This window comes from Hippoglossus stenolepis, chromosome 11, assembly GCF_022539355.2.
Source record: "Hippoglossus stenolepis isolate QCI-W04-F060 chromosome 11, HSTE1.2, whole genome shotgun sequence".
Lineage (NCBI taxonomy): Eukaryota > Metazoa > Chordata > Actinopteri > Pleuronectiformes > Pleuronectidae > Hippoglossus > Hippoglossus stenolepis.
Window position 1 is genome coordinate 1,648,374 of NC_061493.1, and position 27,734 is coordinate 1,676,107.

General features: G+C 41.4%; 1 protein-coding gene across 5 annotated transcripts; it reads left to right on the forward strand.

Moving 5' to 3' along the window:
* The first annotated feature begins 1,796 nt into the window (after window positions 1-1,796).
* Window positions 1,797-27,660, forward strand: asph (aspartate beta-hydroxylase). 5 transcript variants are annotated; one of them, XM_047342020.1, is made up of 12 exons: window positions 1,797-2,012; window positions 9,458-9,613; window positions 11,053-11,097; window positions 11,921-11,989; window positions 20,736-20,825; window positions 21,568-21,648; window positions 21,798-21,877; window positions 22,054-22,152; window positions 22,455-23,256; window positions 23,992-24,036; window positions 24,183-24,230; window positions 25,053-27,660. In XM_047342020.1, the coding sequence occupies exons 1-12, from the start codon at window positions 1,967-1,969 to the stop codon at window positions 25,058-25,060; spliced, it is 1,569 nt and encodes a 522-aa protein (XP_047197976.1). In that variant the 5' UTR covers window positions 1,797-1,966; the 3' UTR covers window positions 25,061-27,660. The 5 variants fall into 5 exon arrangements, with proteins under 5 accessions (XP_047197976.1, XP_047197978.1, XP_047197979.1 ...); XM_047342022.1 differs by lacking the exon at window positions 1,797-2,012 and adding an exon at window positions 4,906-5,755; XM_047342019.1 differs by lacking the exon at window positions 1,797-2,012 and adding an exon at window positions 5,798-8,012.
* Window positions 27,661-27,734: the final 74 nt, after the last annotated feature.

Below are 27,734 nucleotides of genomic sequence, written 5' to 3' on the forward strand. Positions count from 1 at the left end.
GGTGCATAAACATCCCCATCATGATAAGGATGTAATTCAAAGTGCTGTTTCATCATGAGCCTCCTTTAGTCCCTGAACTTTACCAGAGAGAGATAAACAGCATTCCTCCAAAAGAAAATGATTGTCTTGTGTTTTGATGACGGTGAACAGCTCTGTCTAACTCTTGTTTAAAATCATCGGTCAAAGGTGTTCACTCAGAATAACTGTATTTATTTGCAGTGAAAAATCCAAATCAATAAGGAAACAACTGCGGCCACTGCTATTCTCCTCTCCACAAGTAGCCATGTATGTTGGGAACACTGAGCCAATTGTCCAACCTGTTTTCTTCACCATTATATTTATTGTTAACTTGCATTTGGTAAACATTTTTTTGGGAGAAAATGTGTTTTATATCAAATATACCACAGCCACCTTCGCTGTAAAGATTTTTCATTAATTTCCACTTCGGCTAAGTGAAGCATGGTTGAAGCCACTGGAAAAATATATTTCTATCACACTGATATTCAAGACTTGATGAGCAATAATACCTTTAAAATACCTTTAGTCATGATTTGTCACTTGAGAAACTGATACAAGTCATTCAGGTGTTAAATGCTGATTGGTACACAGGGGTGTGTGAAGACACCTTTTTTCCCTCCCAGCTTGAAAACAAAGAAAAAGAGCAGGGGGGCACACACAAACCCCACAAAGACACATTCATCATGCAAATTCCATTCTATTCAGGTGATTAGATCACTGCTCACACCCAAACCTCTGCTACACGCAATGATTGGGTCAACATACACAGTAGGTGAGAACAACTGTACTCAAATGGTCCCCCTCCCCCCAGTTACTCTGTGAACTTAACAATTGGGAGGAAACCAAATGGTGGGTTCTCTGCATGAGACTGTGTGGAAAGTGTTGCAGTGGGTACAGGATGGCAGGGCCTTCAAGACACACGCATCAAATAGTAGGCGTAGTGTACAAGGTTAGAAATACATGCATTTGGGTATTAGCTTTGGGTGGGTAAGTTCAGGCATCATTTTTGTGACTGTGAACAAGACAAGTCATGGAAAATCCATTGAGCAACTCAAAAGGGGGTTCCATTTCAAATCCACTGAAGCCCAGCTAACACCTCTGTCGTCTGGAGCTAGTAAACACTGACAAACCCACAGACAATGATCACATGTGAGCAGAGACGTTATTTTTCTTATGTCTCGATAAAAGAAAAATGCTTGTGCTTCCTCTCTGGTAACATAAGCAGTAATATAGGGAGAAATTATGAATCTGATTAGCTAATCACTAATTGGAGATTATGGATGCCAATGGCGTTATTTCTTGTGTGTATATATAGCTGGTATATGTTTGCCTCAGGCTTATCATTAAAAAAATGTGTGGAAGGTCTCTGGCCACATTCACAAACACAAAATACTGCAAGAGACTACAAAAGACTACACCAGTTTGTGAGTGGGCCTCTGCATGAGTATGGGAAAGTGCATATGTTATAATTGGGTTGGTCTCATTTTTTTCCCACAACAACGTTTCAAAATGGAATAAAAATGATTTACAACCCTACATAAGGTCATGCACACTATAGTATACTATCTTATCTCTTCTCGCTGTGGTTGTACCATGTTGAAATAATAGGGATGAGTGGCGCTTGGGGGGAGGGAAACCTCGCGGTGCTACCATCTTGCCACGTTCCAGAGGAGCGCGGGGGGCGGGGACCAGAGAGAAGACTATCCACACAGTTCAATAAGCCCGACGCCTCTCGAATGTCATTGGCCAGATGTGCTTCTCTGCCCCGCCTGGTTGGTGGCGCATGCCCGCCATTGGCCAAAAGACACGTCGATAAGAAAGGGGGACGTGGTTTCCATTCTCTTGAGTTTTATGAGGCAGGAGGCGAAATTCAGATTCCTTTTCATCCACAGAAACTCAGCCTCCGACTGCTCCTGCCCTCCTGCTACTCCACTCCCAGAGCTCCGCCATGGCAAAAGAAAGGAAAGGACCCAAAGGTGCCCTGAAACTCAAAGGTGCGTAGCTGCGTCCCTCCCTCGCGCTGCAGCTTTCACTGTCCGGCCTTTCAAAGTTAATCGTTTGTCAAGCTGTTGGTTCATTGTGGGCCCTGCTCCGGGACAGCTAGCTCAATGTAGCTTCCGAAAGCCGTGTCGAAATGCGGGCAGCTATTTGCGAGTGTGTTCGTTAGTTTTGTTCCTCAGCTGGTGCGCGGAGCACTTGTGCACATTTTGCTTTAGCACCGCCTGGGACATTGTGCTAGCACGTCAACACTGCAGCTCTCTCGCGGTCTCTCTCGCGCACACTGTCGTCAGCTCGGTGCTCCTATGGTGCACGTATGTTTGTCACGCACGCAGCGTTATATCTCGCCGTTTGTGTCGACGCTCGCTGGTTAGTGTGCTGGTGCTCCGCCGCTCAGGGAGCCACCAGCTGGAGCCCGGCCTGTGGACCATGGCGGCTCCCGGGATTACGCTGGAACACTGGGTTGGCACGCTAGATGTATAACGTGCAGTCTCCTCCCGTGCGGGTGTAAATCTTTACCCAGAGTCCTGTGTGCAGGCCCGGCTGCGGGGATCAGCAGCGGGCCTGCTCCTCCAGCTTTGTGCATGTGGGCACCCCGCCCCCCAGTTCATCCACCAAATGTTCACGTGTCAGTACCGGAGGCCGTGGGTGGGGTTTAGACGTGGACCCCGGGGTCTCAGTCTGTACCCGGACTATATACACACACACACACAGCCCACCGACTCTATTGTCGTGTAGAGATGTCATGACGTGGCAAACACCCAAAGCGCGACCCTTCTCCACTTGGCTCCCACAACCCCACCCCGCATAAGTCAATCTAAAGCTGCTGGTGATAAGCATTAAGCACGATCTGCATTAAGGAACATTTACTTAAAATGTAAAAGTTATTCGTTTACTGAGTAGCTGAATAACTTTCCCCCCACGCTGAAGTGCGGCTCGATGAGTGCTAGCCCACGTGTGTGTATGTGGAGAGAAACTCTGGGAGGAGGCGTGTGTCATGTAACTTTAGAGAACACCTTGTCCTCTCCCGTCTGCACAGGACGTTCACGTCTCTCGGCCGCAACAGTGACTGGGATATTACTTAATACCACAACCAGACTACATGGAGCTGCAGAGTCTCCGTAGAAGGATATAAAAGACTTTAAAATGTTGAATAAACTGTCTTTCTGCAGAAGCTCAGCGTTGGAACAGGAAGTTTCTAGTATATTCCAGCGACCGTGTCTTTATCTGTGTGGAGTCTATAGTGTCCCGTGCTGTAGGGGATCAAAGGGCATTTAGTGGTATAGAAAAGTCTAGGGAACAAAATGTTCAGTTTTTTTTTCCGGGTCTTCTCATGACCCCGCCCACCACAGCCCCTATGGATGAATGTATGGTTCAACAGTCCACACTGGTGATTACCATGAAACACAGTACAATGGGTCTGGTAAGGAAGACTGGCTTGGAAGGATGATTAGTTTCCAGCTGAAGATAACAGTTATTAAAATTTATTTGACATCCTTGAAATTATATGCTTTAAATGAATACTCCACATTCAGTCCATATGTGGCCTCTTTTGCCAAATGCATAATCATTTCAAAAATATAATAAGATAATTTTTTTTTGCTATGTTCAGCCTCAAGCATAAAACACCAATTTGAAAGATTGTCCTAACAGAGGCATGTTAACCCACTGTTTTTGGGGAGGTGTTACATTTTGGTTGTTGAGCTCTGATATACAAACGTAACCATTTGGTCACATGTGCTTTAACAAATGCCTCACTGATGACTTCCTGGGGGTGTCCAAATTGTTACATCTGTTTTCACAAGTCACCGAAGTCGCACTTCTCATTATCAATGACATGGTCAGATGAAAGCGCCAGCAATCACTTGAATGGGAGACTACAGCCCTGGAAAAGTTATTGCATTCAGTTTTTCTATCTGAAAAGTTCAGCCAAGTTCTTTGAGAACAGGATATCATAACTGAGTGCCGCTTTGAAAGATGTTTATATATACAAATTTTCATTTATGTTTCAGCTAATGGCCCTCAAGGGAATGTCAGCCCTATGACTTGTTGCCATTTGCACTGTCGAAAGGCAGACTGAGCTACTATGGGTGGTTACCCTGAGTCTCTGCACCTTTTCTGTATTTATTTGAGTTACATCACATGATCAAACACTCATGGTGGCTTATCAAATATTGGTTTTGGCCCTGACAGTAAAGGCATACACAGTGAGTTATATACCGAGGGTTTCACAGGCATGCGGTCTAAAGAGGAAAAGAATCGCTTGTTGACACCACCTTTTGATTTTATTATTTATTTTATTTTTGGGAGGCCAGGATCAACCAAAGTCGACAACAAGCGCAGCATTTGTTGTGTGAGATGAAAACATGGCGGCCTGCACTTAAAGTAACAAGTTGTTGATCTTCGATAACTAAAGAAAATACTATCATTTTTATTGGAAATATATATTATGTCAATATAAAACATGGTGAAAGTACTATAGTTTGTACCAGTAACTTTTGAACATTTACAGTACATTTTAACAATATCACATTGATGCTGATAGTTGTAATAATTTTGGTCACTATAATCATGATACAATTTTCACATCATTTCATCTGTAGTTGGTCATATGGTTGATCTGAATCGTTCATCTCTGAGATTACATGAGATGTGTTGATCACTTTCATATTGTTGCTGTATTTGAGTTATTTACACCCAATTTAAATATTGGCTTCATATTTCCTCAACTTGGGATTTTTAAAACATTGTCTTAACTTCCATGTGTTTTTTCTACCATTCTACATCATATCATTTTATCTACCCCCCACAGGGCTGCCAGTCGCTGCAGTATGCAGAGATAGAAGGGTAACAGCCTTGCCTGTTTTAGTGGGACTGAAGTGTGATGCTGCGTTGTGCCCTTTTGTATTTGCATTGTGTTCATCAGCAAACTAAATCCTTTAGATGGAAACATCGCCATTTAACCTTGCATGAAATTACAATGCTCAAAGTTTTTACCTGGTGTTGCAAGTTTTAAATACCCTGTATGGGTTGACAGCAATAATTCAGGTAGCTTGAAATAAAGAGAACACGGTAGCACTGCTGTAATTCCATTAATTGTGGAATGGAATTTCCCCAGAGCATGCATGTATGTATATATACTGCTGTGCTGTGTTTGGACTGTTTGTGTGCAGTGAGCCTGTGATTATAATCGTATTAGCTTGACGCTAGCTCAACAAACAGCTTGGGCTAATGCACATGATTTTTGGGGATTTCTCACAACAAAAGCAGACATGGAATTTGTTTCCTGCCTTTTTGCTGGTGTGGATAACAATCTCCAGCAATGGCATTTATTCTGCACCATCACAGATCCTGGTGCCACCTGTAAGAAAGGTCTCCTGCCAGTAAAGTGCTACACTTCAGCAGTGTATGTCGTTGGCTCTTAAAGTGAACTTTTGTCAGCCACATAACGAAGAGCAGTATCAAAAGTGTGTCCAACTACAATGCCCTGAAAAGTAATTCCACCTGCATGTGAGTGTACACGCATGAGCACACACACACACATGTTAAAAGCCCTCAGGAGGAGTAGGTTTGAAGGCGTACACTGCAGCCCTTACATAAGACTTGAGAGGAGCACTGTGTGTGCAGTGTCACAGAAGACACTGAGCAGAGGGAAAGAAACGTTGTGGCCTGCATATTCCTCCTGTGTGAACCAGCTGCGGTTGTCCTCTGAGAATGGAGTATACAACAGAACAAACTGGTATGGTATTGTTTGGTCTTTAAGTTTCTGCACTGGTGTATTTTGTTTGTGCATGTAGCTAGTTTTAACTCTTTGTATTAGTTTGTGTGTGAGACATATTCACCTTAGACTGCAGGATTTAAGATTTTCAGGGTTTCTCAGAGTAATTCAACAGTTTTATTCTATTTTTGACCAGTGATGTGTTTTGGTCCTTTTGGGTGGAGTTCTCTTGATAGTTGATCCTCCAAAACAAATGTTAATGGTCCCCTTTGAGTTAATATAGTTTAATGCATTTATGTGTTAACTGTTTTTAATGTAGCACAGTTTTTAGGTGTTGGGAGAAGAACAAGAGCAGTCTTCAACGATCATCCTATTCACAATCCTGTTCATGTTAAATATTTCTAATGCCATTAACATTAACCCCAATGGGCAAACCTGAATTTCTTGCTGAGTCAAATGTCGACATACAGGCACTGCCTGTATCTGTAGTATCGGCCCTGTGGCTTAGTTTAGGGCTAGAATACCTCTGCTTTGTTTGCATTGACTGGTATTTAGTGTGACAGACATCATCATGAGACTGGGAGTAAGGTGCTGTAAATTCAGGACCACACAGTTTCATGATGCTTTCTGGTGTGATTGTGTTTTAGGACTACAAAAGACATCTTTGTCACTGGAACTTTTTCAATCATGTTTGTGAGCTGTTTGTTTGCCAAGAACTAGACAGAACTTTGAAACCCCTTTTGACTGAGAGCTGTTTCTTCCAAACTGATTCAAATTAAACTAGGATTTAGTTTGAATGTGACTCATGTAATCGTATTGACATTTACAATCCCCGAGTGCCTATGTCTGTGTAACATTTACTTTTTCCTTAAGCCAAGGTTTAAGAAAGACTGAGTTTGTGTGTTAGAGGAAGGAATCAGCTTTTGATGGATTAATCTCAGTGCCCTGTCAGTGTGATTTACTTTTCTTTAAATGAAAACATGTGTGGTATTTTTTGTGTGTGTGTAAGCTGTGCATATCACCTGTAGATCACAGTAATGGTCAGTCACCACCCCCAAACCTATGCTGCGTTAATGAGAGAAGCTTTGTGTGGCTGTAACAGCCTTAGGCCACAAGAACTGTCATTTAAATGACTGATGCAGCTGAACTATGATACTATGGAGGGCTTGCATTGCATAAAATACAAAAAATTCTGCATTCTTTTAAGTTTATTTTATCTGTACGAAACTAAAGGGAAACAATATTAACCCTGATACAGAACTGAAATAAGCAGCAGGGAACTGTCAAAAATTTACTGGCATATTTTCTTGATTAAAAATACCTATTATTTGGTTGTTGGCTGATTAAGTTTAAGCCAATTAACTACTTTATTTATCAACTCTTCATTTCAGCACTTCTGTTATTCCACTTAAGCAATTGATGGTCATGCTAACTACACACATATAAAGATAAGAATCTGCTACTTATGTTGGTTATGTTAGTATAAATTAAAGACATTTCTGTCTGACTGTCCTTCAACATTCTCAACAACCAGTCATTTGATCAAAGTCAAACATGGCAAGTGTTGGTAAGAATGTGAAGAAGTGCAGTGTTGATGGTGTTGATAGTTTTTTGACAGGTGTTTTTGAGAAATGTAAAAAAAAAAAAGAATGGAACTTTTAAACGACAGTTGGTCACAAAGACTGCTGCACTCAGTATAAGTGCACATTGGAGAAGTTTGCCTTCAGGGCTGTTTGTCAGAACACCTGGACAGGTGCTTAGAGTTATATGCTTGGTTGGTCTCTCAGTGCTGCAGAGATAATTGAATATAATACTCCAGATCAGGTGGTGGAAAGAGAGTAGTTGTGTAAAGCTGCCAGTGGCTGGCAAGCCTGTCAGTGATGTTGATGCCTGTTTTCTTCTCTCTGTCTGTGTCAGTGCCAGCTGGGCCAACATACTATAAATAGCTGTTCTTGACCCCCAGAGCTATATTAGGCTTATAGACAAAAGGGACAGCGAGCAAGGATGACTTACAGTTGAGTAAGAGAAGGAAGGCAGTCATTGGAGGTAGAGGGACGGGACAGATAGTGAGACAAAGAGGACTCGAGGCTAGGAGACACAGCAGCTCTTTACTCTGAACTGGGACTGCATGCTGTCTCTGTGGCCAGTAAACCTGTTTGATTAGTTAGTGAACCCGGCTGACAGTCGGCAGGGATGGGTGATCCAGTAACCCTGGTGGAGTCCGCCGCCACTCCTGTTATCACAGCGATCCCCGCTGTCATTGCTGGGGAAATGCAAGGTGAGGAAGGTGTGCGTTCAAGGACTACTGACCAGAGAGCTGACATGGACAGACAAATCATCTGGGAGGTCATGTATGGGGATTGTTGGGTTATGTGTTGAGGAACTGTGTGCTAAATCAGATTTAAACTTGTGTGTGACCTTTTTTTTGTTTTTTGTCCAGTTGGCCAGTTGCTGTTGAGGATTAACACATACTAAACAACACAAATAGATTTTTGCAACACTACAGTATTTTGATGGAATATTTTAGAACCTATAACTTGTGCTTCTAGACGGTCCTAGTCTGTTTGACTTTGTCATGGTCACATGTAGATCCCGAACAGGGTTAATGCAACTTGCAGTCTTCCCCTGGCTAAATAATTTATGCTAATCTAGACACTAACGCTGAACTGTCTGAGAAACATAGAAACAAAACAGATATAAATGTCCTTTGCTGTCTCCTGTGTCAGATGACGTGGATTCCTCAGACGTTTAGAGAATTTAAGAGACTTAAGTATATGTTAGTTTAATGGTAAACTGAACGTAGTCTTTATCCCCCAAAAAATGACTCAAACTCATAATGAAGCTCAGGATTTGATACAGTGATAGAAAATCCTTGTGTTCAAAGTTAACACTATATTTATCAGTGCAAACTGTTTGAAATGTATATCATATATGTAAGTACTCTGAACTATGCTCTTTGAGTGTGTGTCTGTGTGAGATTTGACCTACAACACCTGTTCATTCTCCCTGCCTCTATTTTCTCCCATCATGCATTGTCGGATATCGTCGACACCCCCGGAATAGCTTCTGGGATGTGGTTTACTTTTCCGTTTCCATTGCATGGCTCTTTTCCCCAGAGCCAGTTCTGAGGAAACGTTGACACGCGGCTCCTTTCAGAAGGTTTTCTTCTATCAGAACTTTCTGCCCACCATACTCTCTTATATGACTCCTTCCTTTAGAGTCATGTTTAGAAGGTTTGGCTGGGTCTAAAATTAAGGTTAAAGGGGACCCTTTAACCACCCTTTAATCCCTGATCACTCCCACACTGTGGGAGTGATCAGGGATATGAGCAGATAAAGTTCACCTGCCACAGATGTATTCAGGTGATTCTGTGACTTACTGGGAAACAATACCAATCCATCAAGCTACATCTACTGTAATTGACAAGGTGGACTATCAGTTCTTGTTATTACTTTTCTCTGTACTGGCAGACCTCCCTCCACATTCTGCTAACTCGTATAGCGTGGTTAAGCTAAAAGACAACTTCTTAATCAAGACTGTATGATTGGTATTGCTGTATTCCATACTAAGCTTGCATGATACAGTCTATGCAAATGCATAAAGTGGTAATAAAATCTACCAGCTTCTCAATGTGACTTAATGATTTGATATTAGAGCAAAAAGGAAATCCAAGTGTCAATTCCACATATGAATCTGACACCATATACTGTTGTAATGTTGCAGATGGGAAAAATCAAGCTGGCAGTAAGAATGGGAAGAAGGCCGACTCTGGATCCAGCGGCAGCTTCTTCACCTGGTTCATCGTCCTGGCCCTGCTCGGAGTCTGGACTTCTGTAGCCGTGGTCTACTTTGACCTGGTTGACTATCAGGGAGTCCTTGGTGAGTTCACTGTGCAACACATCTGTTTTGACTTGAAAAGCAGATTATTGTGCACTTCCTTTCTACAGTGTTTTTCATCTCATACACATTGCTGAAAATGTATGGAAGCAACTTGTGTGGATTTTGTCATCATTTCAACGTTCTCCCACATCACCCTTCCTCAGCTACTACTGTCATCTGTTCCTTAAGTAAACCCCAACCCTGAATATGAACCAGTCTAACCATGATTTTTACCATTGTCAGAGCATTTTAGTCAGACCTTCAGCATTCATTACTAACCTGATGTGAGTCTGCTTCCATCCACTGTCCTTCTGTTTATTACTTTCTCATCAACTAGGGCTGCACCTAACGATTATTTTTTTCAATTAATCTAACGATAGGTTTTTATGACTCGATTAATATAATAATGAATTTATCAAAAATAAAATTTAAAAAGTTTTGGTCATTGATATCATTTAATCATCTCTTGAATACAAATACTATACAATAAAAAGTATGCACTGCACGACATTATTCCACAACAAAAATGATATATAACTACATTACACATATAAACAATCTCAACAACTAAGCAGCTTTAACTTTTCTCTTTGTTGCTACTTTCTCTTGTTCAGTAAACTCTAGCATGTGCTGCCATGACTACTATGCGAGGGTTGCGCAGGTTAAAATAGAAGCGGTCCGTTAAAATGGAAGCGGTCCATCCCAAACTAATAGTTCTGGGTCTGTATAGAACAGCATTTGGGTCCGGTCCAGGCCGCGGTTCACCTATTGGGGACACATGCTAAATGATCGTGGGCGTTTTTTTCCCTTTTCTTCCTCAGGTGAGTCCATGCTTTGACAGTGTGCAGCCACCTTCCGTACGATGTGTTGATGCACCAACACTTGCTTTAAACAAAATACTCTTGAAAAGGGAGTGAAATCAATTTCTCGATAACTGCTGCAGATATGTCAGTTAAATCTTAAAAAAGTAAAAATCTCAATCAATTTGAATATTGCCAGTGTTGTGCTGTTCAGCATCCAGGTTATATCATACTTTTATATAGTTGAGCATATAAAGTTTATAAATAGTCTATATCACCTTTGTCACGTTTAGTTTAGAAAATGCACTCTTTTTTTTTTTTTGAGACATTAAGATGTCTTTATTAATCACAAGTACCATGCATTGTTCAACATACATTTATCTCCGTCAGTGCTGTCTCATTGGTCTGTTGCATGTGGACCACGTAAACTACCCATTAACTGATCTGCTTCACTGAATTGTCCTATTAGTTGCATGTCTGTGTCATGTTTGATTACCCTGTATTGTCTCCCACTAATCTGCATTCCTAATTATTAATGTTGAATGTTCTTGTCTTTATCTGATCTTATTCTATGAATTACAAATCTGTTCTGTAATTTTGCCGTTATTCCAATATACATGTTTTGTGTTTTGCATGCAGACAAGGCTAAAGGCTTACAAATTAACCTGTCTGAGGCCTTGCAAGGTAAAAATCACAAGCCACGATTGTTGTCATGTCTTTTATAGTTGTGCTGTCAAGATAGTTTCCTCACTCACTTTACTTTTCTCAGAGTAATAGTCTAATAGAATAAAATTCTCCATTTGTCAGGCTAACTATGGCCAGAGACCATCATCATCCCTGTTTAGCTGCTAAAATGCAAATTTTAGAAAAATCTACTGCAGTAATTTTAAGGCCTATTCCCCGGAGCAGCGATAGTTTTCATCTCAGACTTGTTTCTGCCCTTCCTCGATCCCATTATTGGACAAACCTCTCCAAGTTTTTACAAAGCCATCTACACTTACTGTCCCCATGTTCTCCCACATTTGAAGAAATTCACCTAGCTGATTGAGTTGGTGAAATCCATCATATCGCCGCTTAACTCCTTCCAATAGTGATGGATGATAAGAAGCCAGTCTCATGAACTTGGTGTTTCTCTTTAAAGGATGAGTTCACATTTCGGTCTGAAAACCATTGTATGCAATATACGTAATGCAGAACTAAATAAAATTCGCTTCTATTGTTTGCTAGATTTTATTAGATTAATTGAGTATACTGAAGCCTAATTGGCTTCAATGACAGCAAATTTATGCAGAGCAAGTATTGAGTTTTGTCTGGAAAGGGTTGAACAGGAACGATTATCATGGGGAACATCATTTAAAAAAATTAAGATAAGGACATAGACTTGGGATGTGAAGTCCATCTTTTTGTGTGTACCCATGATGATGCATGCAAATGTACACCTTTCAATAATGTGTTATGATTCCTGTGAGGATAAACCTTAAGACCACTGTGTTTGTCAATGCTGTAGGTAAACTGGTGGCATACGATACAGATGGCGATGGTGATTTTGATGTCGAAGACGCTAAAGTTCTTTTAGGCAAGTTAATTTATCTCTAATCTACAGCCAATTACACTATCCGTGTCCTGCAGAAAGTAAAAAGATGGAACATATTTTCTTCTCCGCTGACAAACGTTTACAATTTTATACTGCATTATTAGTTTCTCTGTCGTGATACAGTCGGAAAAGATTCATTCTGAGTGTGACAGTTTCTGCAGACCACTGATGTGTAATTTATGTTTGATGAAATCATGAAATGGCATTTGGGTTTCTTTTGCATGACTGACAATCATACAGTTGCCATAGAGACAATATAATCAATGATAACCACAAAAAAGCATAACTCCTCCCTAACACTTTGGACTGAAGTACCTCTTGGAGGTTTGGTGAGTTTTCTTAACAGTTTTGTAATTCTAAATAACTATGTGCATCTCTTTCAATTTCTCCACTTATAAAAGCTTTTTATTAGTCTCACATACCGTAAACTCTTGAGCCAATAGGCTCCAACTTCAGAAAGTACAGTAGGTGCTCCGTGTTTGTAAGTACTATAACTAACCCATGAGGTTTGTGAAACAACCTGCTGTCAAAAATTAAACTAATTAATGGGGTTAATGAGGCAGTTTAAAAGTTGAATGGACAAGCCTTTTTTACCAGATTATGTTGTAGTGGTACTGTTTTTTTTTTGTTTTTTTTTAGATATTTGGGATCTGGATTAAAAAAATTCCAGCTCCCTGTTATCTTATTGTCCATGTGAAGTCTGCTGCATGTTGCATGGTTTTATACAGAACCAGCTTCTGCTTCTTTTTTTAACTCTGCCAATTCATTACACTAGTTTTGACATGTTGGACCACAGCTGTAATCAAATGGCCAAATTCAAACAGAAGAGTCTGTTTAATAACAGGCTCAACGAGATGATATGTGTCCCACCTCAGAGAACCTGAACATTTGTAAAATTTAATATTTGGAGTCCATTAAAGCAGTGGAATTTTATCTGGCTTTAAACTCTGACAGGCACTAGAGTTCAAAGTTAAGTATGTCCCAACAGGACGCTGCTGCTTCTTGTCTGAATCTATTGAAGGCACATCAACATTGTATGTGAATCAACAGGAAAAAATGCCTTTTGCAGTGTTTAAGATATTCAGCAGCTAGCAGCGTTAAGGATATAAATGATATGTCCTTACACTGAGCAAACTTTGCGCAACTCTTTCTGCCCTGAAGTCCTCGGGTACATGATGGTTTCTCACTCTGTTGTATGCTCAGTTAGTTTGATCAGACTCCAGGCTGCTCAATCTGTCAACAGAAGTGGTTCTGTTTTTCCACGTCTCTGTGACCTCCCTCACTTAACATTCATTTACCCAAATTATCTTAAGCAGCAATCTTATGGTTAAGCTTTGGCACTGCAGTGCATGATCCCATGCGTATTCTGTACGACTTATCCTCATCTTATCCTTTGTTGTCTCCTCTATTGTAGCTCTGTATCTTGGCTCTTTGTTTAGACCCATAGAAGCTCTTCTATAGTAAAAAGTACAAAGTAGAATGTAATATGTCCATTTTCATTACAATACGAATAGTTTGACTCTTACCTGAGCACTCTATGGCCATTTTCAGACAGGACCTCTGGGTAAAATCCGGACAATTTGCTACGGAGTTTACCCAGAGTTTGCCTTTCAAACATGCCCAACGCAGCAGGAGTTTCTCTGCACAGACGCGTTCATAACAGAACAAGCCAATAAAGTACGTAGAAACTGTGGACCGTCTCACATTTGCGTTCACACATGCACCTCCTCCGGAGAAAGTACGGAGGATCTGCGGCATCCAGTGTATGTATGAAAGCAGCTTTTATCAGCTTATCTAGCTCAGCTAGTCTTGTGTCTGCTGGCAAACTGCTGCTTTCTCAACCTCCCACCATGATGGGAGAGCATCCTCCATGTTCCTTATCCACATTGTTGTAGTTACAATATTGACTGCAATATACTGCAATTCTTACATTCTAAACATGATGTACATTTTAAACTATCCTATCACTACCTACATGTTTGTTTGACCTTTTTTATGTTCAGTCATTCCCTCTAGTAATTGATCCCTCTGTATCTACCTCAATGTTTACTGGGCATCAATCACATTTTAAGATTAAATATCTGAGTAACAGCTATCTTTTCAAAGTAGCTGTTGTAGTGTAGTACTATCTAGAGATGACAAAAAAGGAATGCATAGTGTAATATTTTAATTCAATATTTTAATTCCCATAATAAATGTCAATTTACATCGACAGTGACCACATTAGCAACCTGATTAATCTCCATGTGTGGTATCGTCTGCAAGTCTAATGATTCTTGTGCATATTATGCTGTTTTCAGCTCCCCTCATGCAAACACAAAGTGTGACATTTACATTTGATGGAAACTCTTCTGTAGCATCTCCTCTTTAGTCTGTGTAACTCCTGTTCTGTGATTCTAGGCTGTCTACACATGATGAGCAGGTTGAACTGAATTCTCAGTTTGAACTGAGTCAGTGCAGAGAGTTCAGGTCGATGCTGATTTGCTGTGACATGGTGCAGGGTCATCACTGTCACCTTTTTGATTTTGTTGGTCATGAGTAGACAGCCCAACTCTAACAGGTTTTAAATAGAGACTAAGTAGATCCCTTGCTGCCTAGCCTACGCTTAAACTTCTCTTACCTTCTCCTTGTTTCTTTCCCTCCCTCTCTTTTCTCCTCTGCTCTTAATATTGTTTCATTTTGCATTATTTTCCTCCATGTTTTTCCACTTCTCTTTCCTCTGACCTTTTTATTAGTTTATTCCTCCCGCTGTCTGTGTCCCTCCATTTGTTTTCCCACACCGTGCTCCCGAACTTCTCCTCCATCCACGACCCCCACCCGCTCTTGTTTGCATAGGCTTGACCAGTGAGGGCGATGGTCAGGGTGAATCCAAGGTTCTGGATTGGTTAGAAGAAGTGGAAGAGGGCGGCTCTGATTGGTTAAACAGTTTCTTCACTTTCCTGTACGGTCTGATAAATCCCCTGGAGCCCAAGGATGAGGAGGAACTTAGTGCCTCAGGAGAAGCTCTGGAAGCCAGTGACGAGGATGAGGAGGACGATGATGAAAGCGGAATCCGAAGAAGAGGAGCAAAAGATGATGGGAAACAGGGGCAGAAGATTGTTATAGTCGGCCTCCACAATCAATAGCGCAAATTAAGGGCCTCCGCATCCCACAGGCTAAGCTACTCGTTCTGGAAAAGGGTTTCTTTTCATACCTTTGCAGGTTTTGCAAATTAACCCAGCCAGTAGCTTTGGGTATATATATCTCCAGTCTTGTCTATTGCTGTAGGCCCTACCTATCCCAGGTTTCACCCACTGCAATCCCCAAGTATTGTCAGACTTGATTGAAGGAGTTTTTATAGATGTCGGTTCCTCTGCTGTGATGTGGACATGATACTCAGGAACACTTTTATAAGTCATCTCTTAAACCTTTTTTAAGATTCTATAAATGCATTATTTTCTGTACAAACATGTTGGCAGGTGATTTGCACTTGGACAGCTGCTTAGTTGTCTCTTTTAAGACATTGAATCTTTTCCTACTGCTGCATGCCATAAAGCTGATCCTGAGAACATTTACTCTGGACTGTGAGCATGAATTTTAACTATTTTTTACTTTAAACTGTCACGTTAAAGGCTTTTGGTCTTGGATCTTATTTTTATCGGGTAGTAACATGGTTAGTATCTGGATTAGAAAAATGGTGTTAAATGCAGGTGTAAATGCAAATTCCCATATATCCAAAATCCATCGGAATCATATTAGAACATCTAGACCAAATCTGGAGATGGACTTGTTTGCATTGTGATTGGATCTCAGCCACATTATCTGAACATCTGTCCTTGAAGTCATACTCCTCAGAATAATAAATCTGGCCAATGTCTTTCTGCTGCCTATGCTCCATGTCAAAAAATGCAAAAAGCAGCTTCCTCAGCAAAGATTGGACACTCATACAGCAGCATGGCTCTGAGAGGCTCTAAAACTACTGCTATCTGCAATAGTAATTGCAAATGTCAAATCTAGCATTAATGTTTGCAAGACCCCACTATTTTGCCTGTCTGCTATCTGGACCAAGTTGCCTTGCAACCAGTCCTGACCAGGAAATGGCTTGGCACAGTGCCCCTGTAAAACTGCAACTTGTTTTTTGTATGGATTACATACACTTTAAAGGTGCAGGTAGACCATTTTTGGACTTGGTTTACTGTTCTCCAGTCTATGCTTAGTTTGTTAGGTGCTGTCATCTTCATAAAAGCCATCAACCTTCCCTTCTAACTCTCTACAAGACAACGACAGCAGACCTGTGTTTTTATGGTAGAGCGGATGTCTAAATACATACATGTATGTGTTTGCTCATTTACTGGCGTGTACAGTTCCTCGGACGAGTGATACAATTTCTATCACTTGGATCCTCAGTTATGCAGCTGGGTACACAAAACAAATTGTGCTTTGCGTGTTCACATGAGGTCAGTTTCTGCCTCTGTCATTCAGGTAGTACACAGGTCTGTGTACAGCATGTGGTCACAGGCACTATTTGAGTGTGTTTTCTTTCAACTTAACTACACCATGTTGGATAAGTCTCCCCACTTTACACAATAAAACCACAGTTGTAGGAGTGAAAGTTAAGCCCTGTTAAGCCCTGTCTTCAGATGACATTAACCAGCTTACACATATTGGTATTGGTTAGCAAGTTCCATGCTAGGTGACTTGTGTTTTCTCTCTCTCTCTCTCTCTCTCTCTCTCTCTCTCTCTCTCTCTCTCTCTCTCTCTCTCTCTCTCTCTCTCTCTCTCTCTCTCTCTCTCTCTCTCTCTCTCTCTCTCTCTCTCTCTCTCTCTCTCTCTCTCTCTCTCTCTCTCTCTCTCTCTCTCTCTCTCTCTCTCTCTCTCTCTCTCTCTCTCTCTCTCTCTCTCTCTCTCTCTCTCTCTCTCTGACGGTAGTTCTCAGCCATGAGATGTAAATGTTCAGGTTATGGGTGTGCACTGATAGAATTGTGGTCATTCCAGTTTGTCTGTGTTGTGTGACAGTTGAGAGGAGTGTGCTGCGGTAGAAGGGTGTGTTGAATTGGTAGCAGTGGGCTGAGACCGCTAATGCTGAGAGGTGTTTGATTCATCATGCTTGAATCCAATAATTGCTGCCTGTAGATTGGAACCAGCACCAGATTTATTCCCCTGTGCATGTGACAGAGGGTGTGTGTTTGCGGTTCAACTGAATAGCTATTGCACAGAGGATACCTGATTTGAAACAGGCCAGTCCTGCTCTGTGGAATAACTCCTGCTTTAACTTGTTAAGATAATGAGTATACATGCTGTTGTTGAAGCACAAATATTTATTACTGTATAATTCTGTAAAGTACAACCTTTAGGGTCATGTGCAGCATCTATGTGTGTCTCTCAGTGTAGCAGTAACTGGACCTTTTAAATCAAACAATCTATGCTCAATCTTTTCCCTTTTTTGCTGACATAAGCAGAGAGAACCAGTTTATTGCCTTTTTGTTTTAATGGCCTCACTTGTTTTAGATCAGATTTTGTTATTGAGACCGAAAATCCATGCACTTAGTTGGTGCATTAAAAACACCTTGGCCTTGCCTTGACCTCTGCTAATATACTTATTACTTGGTCACGATAACATTTAAAAGTTGTGAAACCTTTATATAAAACCCTATTTTGAGAATATATCATATAGTCCATTTAGGTCAGCCACTGCTAGGGTCTTCTTGGTTTACTAGCTAGTCTAGTGACATTGTTGACTGTAAAAAGGTCTACCTGGCTCAATTTAGATTCATCCAAGCAGAATTTCATCTCTTGTTGATGCCTAGTAAAGTAACTGTTAGATTTTTACAGCAACACTGTGTATCTCATACAAAACGTCAGTTGCAGTTGAATAACACATGGTGTGTCTAACATTAACGCTGGTATTGGCTGTAAAGAATTCCAGTGATGTAACTGATGTCTTGTTCTTGTGTAATGTCAGATGAAAAACCAGGTGACACAGACAGAAGAGGAGCTAAGAAAGGTATTGTCAGGCAGCCACATGCATGAAGCTGTGCTACAGTGTGGTCTAGTGGACAAAGTGTCAGCTACTCGTTTTAGTGGGTGTTAATTAAACTAACACACTCTGGATCCATTTTATTAAATTAAGCATTGGTTATTTGTTGTTTGCAGAGATTTAAAGATGTTTGGCCTCATTCTTTGCCTGTGCTTGACACATTTAGCTCATGTTTAAGAAATTGCTTAACTGGTGTAAACCAGAATAGAACAGAATTTATACCTGTTTCTTAAACGAGTGTAACATCCGGGTGGTGTGTACAAAGTCAACACTGTCTGGAGAGTAATAAAAACCAAGTGTGGCATGGACCTGGTCTTGCTGTGGTCCTAATTGATACATGGACATGCCCGTCTGGTGTGTAGATGTCCAGTAACATATAAGCATGGTCTTCATCCCATAACAAATCATTTGAGTGGTCAAGCCCCAAATACTGTCATTGATCATTCATCCCAGAGACCCCTCCAATAAAGGATGTGGGCCGGAAGCTGCGGGATGCTCTAAAGCAGCAGCTGGCCATCATCCACGAACGTGTGGAGGCTAAGAAGCTCGCCAAGCTGGCCCTGGCTGAAGTCAGACAGCTCCTGGCCAAGGAGGAGGAGAAGCTGGATCTGGGGAGGAAGGAAATGACAGCCAGGGTGAAGGAAAGAGTCTCTGCCAGGCTGAAGGAGGAAGAGGAGAAGATGGAGAAAGAAGAGATGGCAAATTCTCTGGAGAAACTAAGAAAGGAAAAGGCAAAACAACAGGATGAGATAAAGACAGAGGAGGGCAAGGACAAGGAGAGAGAGAAGTCGAAGAACGGGGTAGAGAAAGCGAAGGAAGAGGGGGCAGGAAGGAAAGCACAGGAGGAGAAGGGTAGAGGGAGAGAATCTGGCAAAGAAAAAAGGAAGAAAACCAAAGACGGTGGAGGCAAGAAGTGATAACCGAGGTAATGGTCTCACGGGGGCTATATTGATCCCATAGGAAGCCAGTATTATTCACTCATTGCCTGTTCAGAATCAAATCTTGTCAGATTCATATACTTGTCACTTGTTCTACTTCAATTCTGAACTAAACTTAGTAATTCATTACAAAGTTTTTGTACATCCACTCATGTTTAGACAACTAACATTTGCAAAGTTTGGCCTATTTTTTATCCAATGAAGGTAAAGAAGAATCTATGCCTTGTCATTGTTGTATTGGTCACAGTGATGCTTCAAAATCATTGTTTTGGTACCGTACCAATATCTTGTATTATTATTTCTATGATACCTCCCTCATTTGGTTGATGTATAGATCAGTGGTTGTCAGCTGGTCCACATTAATCCCCACTATGACCATCATGGTGCACAAATTAGATATTTCACCTGTTGAATATGATTTTAGAATATTGAAGGAAACAAATTTGCAGTCAAATGCAACAAAGTAAACAGTTTAGTTTTGAAGTACATGTTCAGTGGCCTCCCCAACAACAAGACCGTAGCATGCTTGCTCTCTTTCCAGCTCGGCTAATTTAATATATTATGTGTCATAATTGCTTTCGTCCTGTTCTGGATTGAGCTAGCCACCTTAGCTGTCCATGCTACCAGAAAAATGAAATGAGTCTCAAGGGCCCTCTGGGACGAAGTCTGTGTAATGACTGTGAACAGAGAAGGACAGTGTCTGGAGTAAAGATGTGCTGACAATATCATTTATTCTGCCTTCTTTATCCAGTGCTCTCTAAACCAGAGTATGTCCAGTGGTTGAGAACACATCTTACAGTCTCCAGTTGTGTCCATACCCAATTGTCTAGACATCGTTCCAAGTCCATATGTGAGAACAGCTGTAATGAGCAGACGGCAGCCAATGTTCAGAAACAAAGCTGTGCTGTAGGCTTTTAGTTGGCTTCCATTTTCTAAGAGTATAAGGGAAGATTGGGATGGTGGGGGGGATGGGACTCAAACTGCAGGGGTCCAAAATGGTATTGATATCAAGTATGAGACACTTAAGTATCTGTGATCATGGTTGGATTTGAATAGATTGAAATCAATAGATAACATTACAATGTGAGTTTTTCTTAATTTAGGGAGATTTGTGTTCCACTATCTTAAAGTTTTTGTCTTTTGTCAATAAAGTGTCTGGATCCATTTCTTTCTCGTGTTTTTTGTTCTTGATCCGTAAAGTGATAAGTCAATCGTCTGAGTGTTTCGAGGTTCAGAAATGGAGATCACCCTATTCAATTTTCTGTTTTCAGACTGACATCCAGTTTAGACCTGCTCTTCAGAATAGTTCCCTGTCCCTGGGATAACACGGATTACTTTTCAGTACACTGTTAAATGACAGTTCACAAAAGGTTCCCTGTGTATAAATGTTACACAAATGTGTTTCCGTCAACAATCTACAACAAACCATAATATGTTAATGAGATCAATTTCAGTCTGCAAAAGAAAACCAATGCCTCTCTTACACATGGTCTGTTAAAAGTGATGTTTTATCTGAATGATGTTCTGTGATATTACACAAAGCTGTCCCCACAAGGTCCTGTACAAGTCATTTTAAAACACACACCACTCACACCATTGTGCAACAATACCACCTAAACGACTTCTGTTCAGTTTCTTCTGCAACAGCCACAAATCAGATGTAAAATTAACACCACAATCACTGAATATTCACATGATGGACCCACACATACAGTATGTAAATGATATTCTGTCTCTACTACTGCCTTGCCAACGTGTGCATCATCTCATGTAGGACTGAAAGAGAAAGCTGTTGTCATCACTTCCCGTAACGAACACGCTGCTGCCCCAGTGGAGATTCCTGAAGCCGAACCCACACCGGAGGGTAACAAACGCACGTTCATTATACACATACTTTCCCTCCAGTGTCGCACAGGAACATGGTGATGGTAGATAATGAGGGAAGAGGGAGCGCAGGTGTAGTCAGGTGACCGAGCTTCCTCAGCTGGTGGGATTACGGCTGTAACCAGCCAGACACCAGCAGCTCACACTGAGCCGTCATTCAGAGGTTCTGTTGGTGCTGACGATTGTCAATGTGAGGAATAGGGTTAGGGGGGTTAGGGTTAGGCTAGGGTTAGGCTAGGCTTAGGCTAGGATAACCCTAACCCTAACCCCACACTTGCTCTGTATATTAAAAAAAGGAAATTAAGTATTATACTAATTTATTTGTGTTCAAGTTGTAAAAACTTTCTGCTGCACTCATCAGTTGTGAAAGAAGTTCATGTGCAGCACTTATGACATTGTTGATACTGTAAGAATTTTGAGAATTTTTGCATTGACTTATTGTGTAAGTATTGGTTCTTGTAATACCTTAATGTAATGTGGCAGTTAATAGTGTCATTAGTTACACTTGTGTTCACGAAGCCAGGACTAGTTTTCAACAGTTGTGTTTTTTTAATAAGGGATGTTTAAAAAATCTAAATAAAATCAATAAATTACACTTTTTGGCTTATTCTGCTACAAGTGAATCACTTTGATCACTCTATATGTTTGTAGACATATAACACAGATGTGCCTCTCAATGTAAAAAATGCTAAAATTTCCCTTGTCGTCTTCTCTCCCCTCAGCTGTTGTTGAGCCCGACCCTGTACTTGTGGAGGAGATCTTTGAAGCTGATGTAGCAGAGGACACTTCTGCTCCACCATCAGGTAACTGAGTGGGAATGCCTTAATCATTGAAAATTCCTAGATGGACACAAAAGTGTGTACTAGATACAGTACAGAAGTGTAGGTGGGATGGAGGCAGCGGGCAACTCAAGATTATGTGGAGTACAATCTGTACAACTCTCTGCTTCCAGAGCCTGAACCAGAACCTGAGGCAGAACCTGAGGAAGAGCCTGAAGAAGAGCCTGAACCAGAACCTGTGGAGATTCCTGAGGTTTGTACAGGTTAATATTAGAAAAGCTTCAGATGTAAACACTATTGAATGCTTTCAGTGGAACATATTCCTGCTGAAGGTTGATTTTCCATTGGCACTGGGATCATTACCTCTACAACTACACAAATATAAATGTGAAGCTGTCCCTGAAATCTGTCTGGTGTATTTCTTTCCAGGTGATTGAGGAGGATCCAGAGGTGCTGGAGGAGGAGCCTCTTGTTGTAGAGGAGGATGCCCCTGCAGAGGAGGCCCCAGTCGAGGAGGCCACAGAGGAGGTATATGACCTTTTGTTATTGTTGCATCATAATTGCATACTGTTTCATTCACAGATTTCTAGAGAAGAACTTGACTGTACCCCAGTGTGACTGCCAGTCAGAGGAGTAGCTCATTAGCAGGGAAGATGCCAGAAAGGAGGCCCTCCACAATGAATCATTTGTATTTTCCTGATCTTAAGAGTAACAAACATTAGTTCTGAAAAGCATACGTCTTCCTGACCCTTCAAAAAGTGTGTGTGTGTGTGTTAATCAAATATGTCCATATCTTATTAACCTTTTGCTGATGATATTGCCTAATTCAGGCTGCTCCAGCTGAGGAGGAGCCAGTCGCTGAAGAGGAGATGATGGCAGAAGAGCCTGCAGAGGAGGAAGCAGCTGAGGAGCCAGTGGAGGAAATGGCTACCGAGCAGGCTGTGGAGGAGGAGACTGCTGACGAGGCTGTGGAGGAACCTGAAGCAGAGGCTGCAGTGGAGGAAACCATGGAGGAGGTGGCTGCTGAGGAGGAGGCCGAGGCTGTAGAGGAGGAGAGCGCTCCTACAGAAGAAGCTGTGGAGGAGCCAGCTGAGGAAGAGGAGGCTACTACCACAGAGGAAGCTGCTGAGGAGCAATTTGAAGAAGAGGTAGCTCCTTCAGAAGAAGCTGCTGAGGAGCAATTTGAAGAAGAGGTAGCTCCTTCAGAAGAAGCTGTTGAGGAGGTATTGGAAGAAGAAGAAGCAGCTGAGGAACCTGCTGAGGAAGCTGTTGAAGAGGTAGCAGAAGAAGAGGCAGCACTGTCAGAGGAGCCTGTGGAGGAGGAAGAAGCACCTTCAGAGGAGCCAGAGGAGGAAGAAGCACCTTCAGAGGAGCCAGAGGAGGAAGAAGCACCTTCAGAGGAGCCAGAGGAGGAAGAAGCACATTCAGAGGAGCCTGTGGAGGAGGCCGCTCCTTCAGACGAGCCAGCTGTAGAGGAGGAGGCCGCTCCCTCAGAAGAAGCTGTTGAGGAGCCTGTGGAAGAGGAGGAAGCTCCAGAAGAAGCAGTGGAGGAGGTTGCAGAGGAGGCAGCTGCAGAGGAGGCAGCAGCCCCAGAGGATAGTCCAGAAGAAGTGGAGGAGCAAACAGTCCCAGGTAAGAAGGAAAAGGAGGTGTATTTTGACTTTGATCAACATACTGTATCACTCTTATAGGAATAGTTCAACATTTTTGGGATGTGTATTCACTCTCTTGAGTATAAGTTGAGAACAAGAGGGAAACGCTGCAAATTTTTACACTGCATGTGTGTAAAAAAGTGTCTATAGGCCTTTTCAATGTGGACACCAGTGACTATACTACATGACGGCTCCCAAAAGTGAAGCAAACAAAATTTGGATCATCTCCTGGTGCTGCAGTATACATCCCCTCCATGTTAGCAGATGGGACAAACTTAAAAAGTCAAATTACAAATATATTCAATTAAACATATTTTTCAAAGATGGTTTCTGTCATAGAGACAGTTTTTTTTATTTGGATTAAAGAGTTGAGAAGAAACCATTCAGTGCTCACCAAGTATCTGAGGTTCTTACAAACAGATTTCCATTTCCAGTACTATCTGAAGCATAAAGTAGCTTTATGAGCAAGTAGTGACTCAGCACTGATTACTGAACCATCAGAGGGAATAAAGTTCACTCATTTCAAGAGACGATGAAAATAAGTACCCACTGTAGGTCCAGTAGCTGTATTAGGAGATATAGACTTAATTTTCTATCACTCTTGAGATAACAAACTGAAGTGTACTATTATTTAATATGACTTCTGCTAATCTGTTAGCATAGAGAACTGGAGCTGATGATCCAGGTATGATTTTTGGTGTATTTGTTTTTACAGAGACAGAAGAAGTAGCCCAAGAGGAAGAGGAGACAAAAGAAGAAGGTAGGCACACAGACACACAGACACACACACAAAGACACAGGGGAGAGACGTGTGATACATTTGTTTGAGGTAAATGCTTTATGAGGAAACATCATTATTCAGGATTACATATAATTATAATTTACAATATATATTTGTCTTTGCAGAAGCTGAGTTTGTCGAGACAGAGGAACAGATTCTGGATGAGCCCACAGGTAAACATTGTCTTCCACTAGCATGATGCTCATTAGTGATGTTCATACAGTTTATGACCTTATCATCCGTTCACATGGTCATTTCCACATTTTACATAAATAGTTCAGAGAGAATGCAACACTGGCTTTGGCTTGGAAAATGGGGAAGACAGAATTTAGTGAAAATAACAATGACGCACTGTCGGGAGCTGTGATGTCATTAAAGATTGTGCTCTGCCACCTACCACATCTTAAAGGATGATCACACAGATGCTGCAGCGGCAGGTAGTGTTTTCTCTGAGGCATTACAGCAGAACCAATAAGAGACTAAATGTTAGCTGCTCTGAAGCACAGAATGTGTGATCACAGAGCAGGACGGAACAGAGGAGACCTTTAACCAGCCGAGCTCCCCCTGTGGTTTGGATGTATATTTGAATAACGTAGAGAGATCTGTTCCTTCTCTGATCTTGGCTTAGCAGTGGAACCATGTGAGACTTCTCCTATTGCATAAGGAATGACATGAGGCCAGAGCAGTTGTTTACAGGAGGATGCCAGCTGTGTGGAGGAAGAATCCCCCTTCTCCTGCTACAGCTGTGTCAGTAGTATAGAAGGAAGCACTGCATACAAAAGTGTATGAATTACACACAGCACTATAGAAAAAACCTGTGATCTACCATGAATTATTAACTAGTGACAGTGTATGTCACTGAATCTAACACCGTTTCAGACATACACAAGCTAGGAAATGGGAAATATTTACTGGAACACTATAATTACCTTCCAACGCAAAGTAATCACAAAACTTGTGTGAAGGTTAACATCATCCTGTTTGTGCTTCCATAGAAACGTAGAGGCTGCAGTCGTGGTGACGGAGCAGGGACCCACTGACGTTGCATCAGCACCATCTGAGTGCGCTCAGAACAATGGTGCATTTTTCCACCTCCGGGGAACGAATGAGTCGTTGTGACAACACCCCACCCCTCAACCCTCCCTCCCATCTTTCCCCCTCTGTTTTCACACCTTTCTTTAAATTTTCCTTTTAGCGTGAAATGATGGCTGAAAACTGTTTACTAACATGGTACTCCTGTTTTTACCATTCTTGGTTTTTTTCCTTCTTAGTTTTGGTTCACTATCTTTTTTTCAGTTGAGCACCCATTTCCAGTTTTGTTCAGGGTGGTGTGTGTGTGTGTGTGTGTGCGTGCGTGTGCGTGCGTGTGTGTGAGTGGCCAAATGTCTAGGCAATGTGACATCTGTGTGCTCTACTTGCAGCAGGTCTACCAGAGTCTTGAGCTGTAACAGCAAAGTATCTTGAACTGTACTTTGAAATTTCTCTGAGATGGGCGTCTTGTATCTAAATACAATTTCCAAGCAGAATGAGGCCATGACTTAAGACCAATCTTTTTCACTTAATCAGGAAGTTTGCTTAGCCCCGTAGCTGTGGAAATTCAGAATTAAGCAGCTCAGCTCCACTCAGCAGTTTTCTTTGGCCTCTGTTGTAGATTCTATGCAAAGCTGTCGTACAGTCTGTCACCTGCCTCCCCTCTTCAGCCTCCTCACCCCCCCATCCAGTTTATTTACCACTCAGTATGTGTCGATTCCAGGATGAGCCATATGCTAGCATGTGAACTTGGAGAGAGTGTGTGCGTGAATGAGTGTGTGTATGTTTTACTCATGAGTGTGTTGACAAATCTCTTGCTAATCTATCTTTTCTGTGAGAATCAAGTGTCGTGATGTCGTTTTGAAGATTTTTTTTTTCTCCTTCAGTTTGTTTCCTAATAACGTGTACCAGTGTGTGTGTGTGTGGTCTGTATAGTCTTTTTTTTTTTTTTCCATATTTCAGACATGAATACTAAGAGCAACCAACCAGGCGATCAAACAGGTTTCAGCTGAAGTTGCAACATGTTACTTCAGCTCTTTGAGTTTGAACTGTGATGTAACGTAGGCCACTGTTGATGGTGCGAAGCTGTCACGTGGTGGTGTCAAGATTCTGTTTAAGAACACACCAGCAACATGGATAGTTGGGCTGATGCGGTTAACCCTGTGTGAGACAGAATCCGTTTCTGTAATAGTAGCTTCAGTGTAAAAAAAAAAGTTATTTCTGACTCATAGAGGGTTAAATAGATCAGGAGCCATGTTCCTGTGGAAGTGCAGTCATTACTAACCAACTGATGCCAGTAAATTGAACCAACATCTTTGTTTTTCTCTTCAGCAGTGAAGCTTTACTGGTTTGTAGGTTTAAGGGAAACTAATTTACTGTTTCCTTTTCCTCTGAAACATCAGAGTTTGTCTGTATGAGCTTTTTAAAACATTGATGCAGGCCTAAAAGATCAGAGCACAAAACATCATTTTATGAATTATTCCATCAAATCCCAGAACAAAAAATCCAAATGAGATCTTTCTCTGTCTGTATTTTGGAGTAAGGGCGACCTGATGTTTTGGCTATCGCTCTTTTCTTGCCCCTGTTCTAATTGTACATCACCTTGCTCTGGATATGATGAATTACTGTGACTGAGGTGGTGTTGGGACAGTGGCTGCAGCAACGTGTGCAGCACATTTTCCTTTGGATACTGACAGTGAACTCTTTGTACAACTGACATTGTAGGAATTATTGCAACACAACATTACAGTGGGAGGAGCAACATTAGAAAAACATTCCTCACTTTTTAAGAATTCTCATGTCCCGCGTGTGTGTGTGTAGTCCTCACATACTGTAACTAGCAGGCTGTTTTTAGGGATGTAGCGCACCCTAGTGGTGAGCAGTAGCTGTTTCTGTAGGATGTTTTGTCCTGTTTCTCTGTAACACTAGCTGGTCTTTTCTACTTCCTACCACTTTGTAAGTCAATGTGAATTGTCAAATCTTTTTAACATTGAAGATTGCAATCTTTACCAAGAGAGCTTCTAGATTTTTAAAAGGAACATTTTTAAAAAGAACTTGGAGAAATAAAGATAACTTAATTTTCTGAAAATGCTTTAAAAGCTTTTTTTTACAAAGCCATAAGCTGTTTGTCAGGCAGGTCTAAGGGGCAGTACTACTTCAACACAAACATGTTATTCTTGTTCACAAGGAAAAGCAATAAAAGTCAAGCAGCAGAGAGGCCACACTGCAGCGCCCCGGTGAAAGTTTGTCATTCCTAAACTTTGGTCTGAAGTCATGTATGGGCTGCAATACTTTGTTTCCAGCATACAGCGTCTGGGTTTAGTGAGCTCAGGGGTGTTGTGGGGAAATATTTCTGTTTGGTTTATAAAAACAGCTCCATCTCTTTCAAAGTTTTGTCCATCGATCATGACCTTCAGTGTGTGGATCTGATACTGTCCTGTAGACGATGACCATGGTGATTAAATTATTGTGATGTACTGACAATGATGGGCTGTTAATGGAGATTTGAAGTATTACGGTTTTCTGTAAATGATCTGTTATGCGAGCTGAAATAAAAGGTTTGGGACAACACAACGATGACTCCAGTGACTTTTCACTTGTACAGTATTCTGTAGACAGGAAGTCCAGTTTTACTCCCAAAGGTCCGT

Bases quoted from the DNA above. Each gene is read 5' to 3' on its own strand.
- asph (XM_047342019.1), top strand. From the start codon at position 7,928: ATGGGTGATCCAGTAACCCTGGTGGAGTCCGCCGCCACTCCTGTTATC. The intron at 8,013-9,457 runs GTGAGGAAGGTG...GTAATGTTGCAG, and splicing joins CATTGCTGGGGAAATGCAAG to ATGGGAAAAATCAAGCTGGC. The intron at 23,257-23,991 runs GTAAGAAGGAAA...TTGTTTTTACAG, and splicing joins GGAGGAGCAAACAGTCCCAG to AGACAGAAGAAGTAGCCCAA.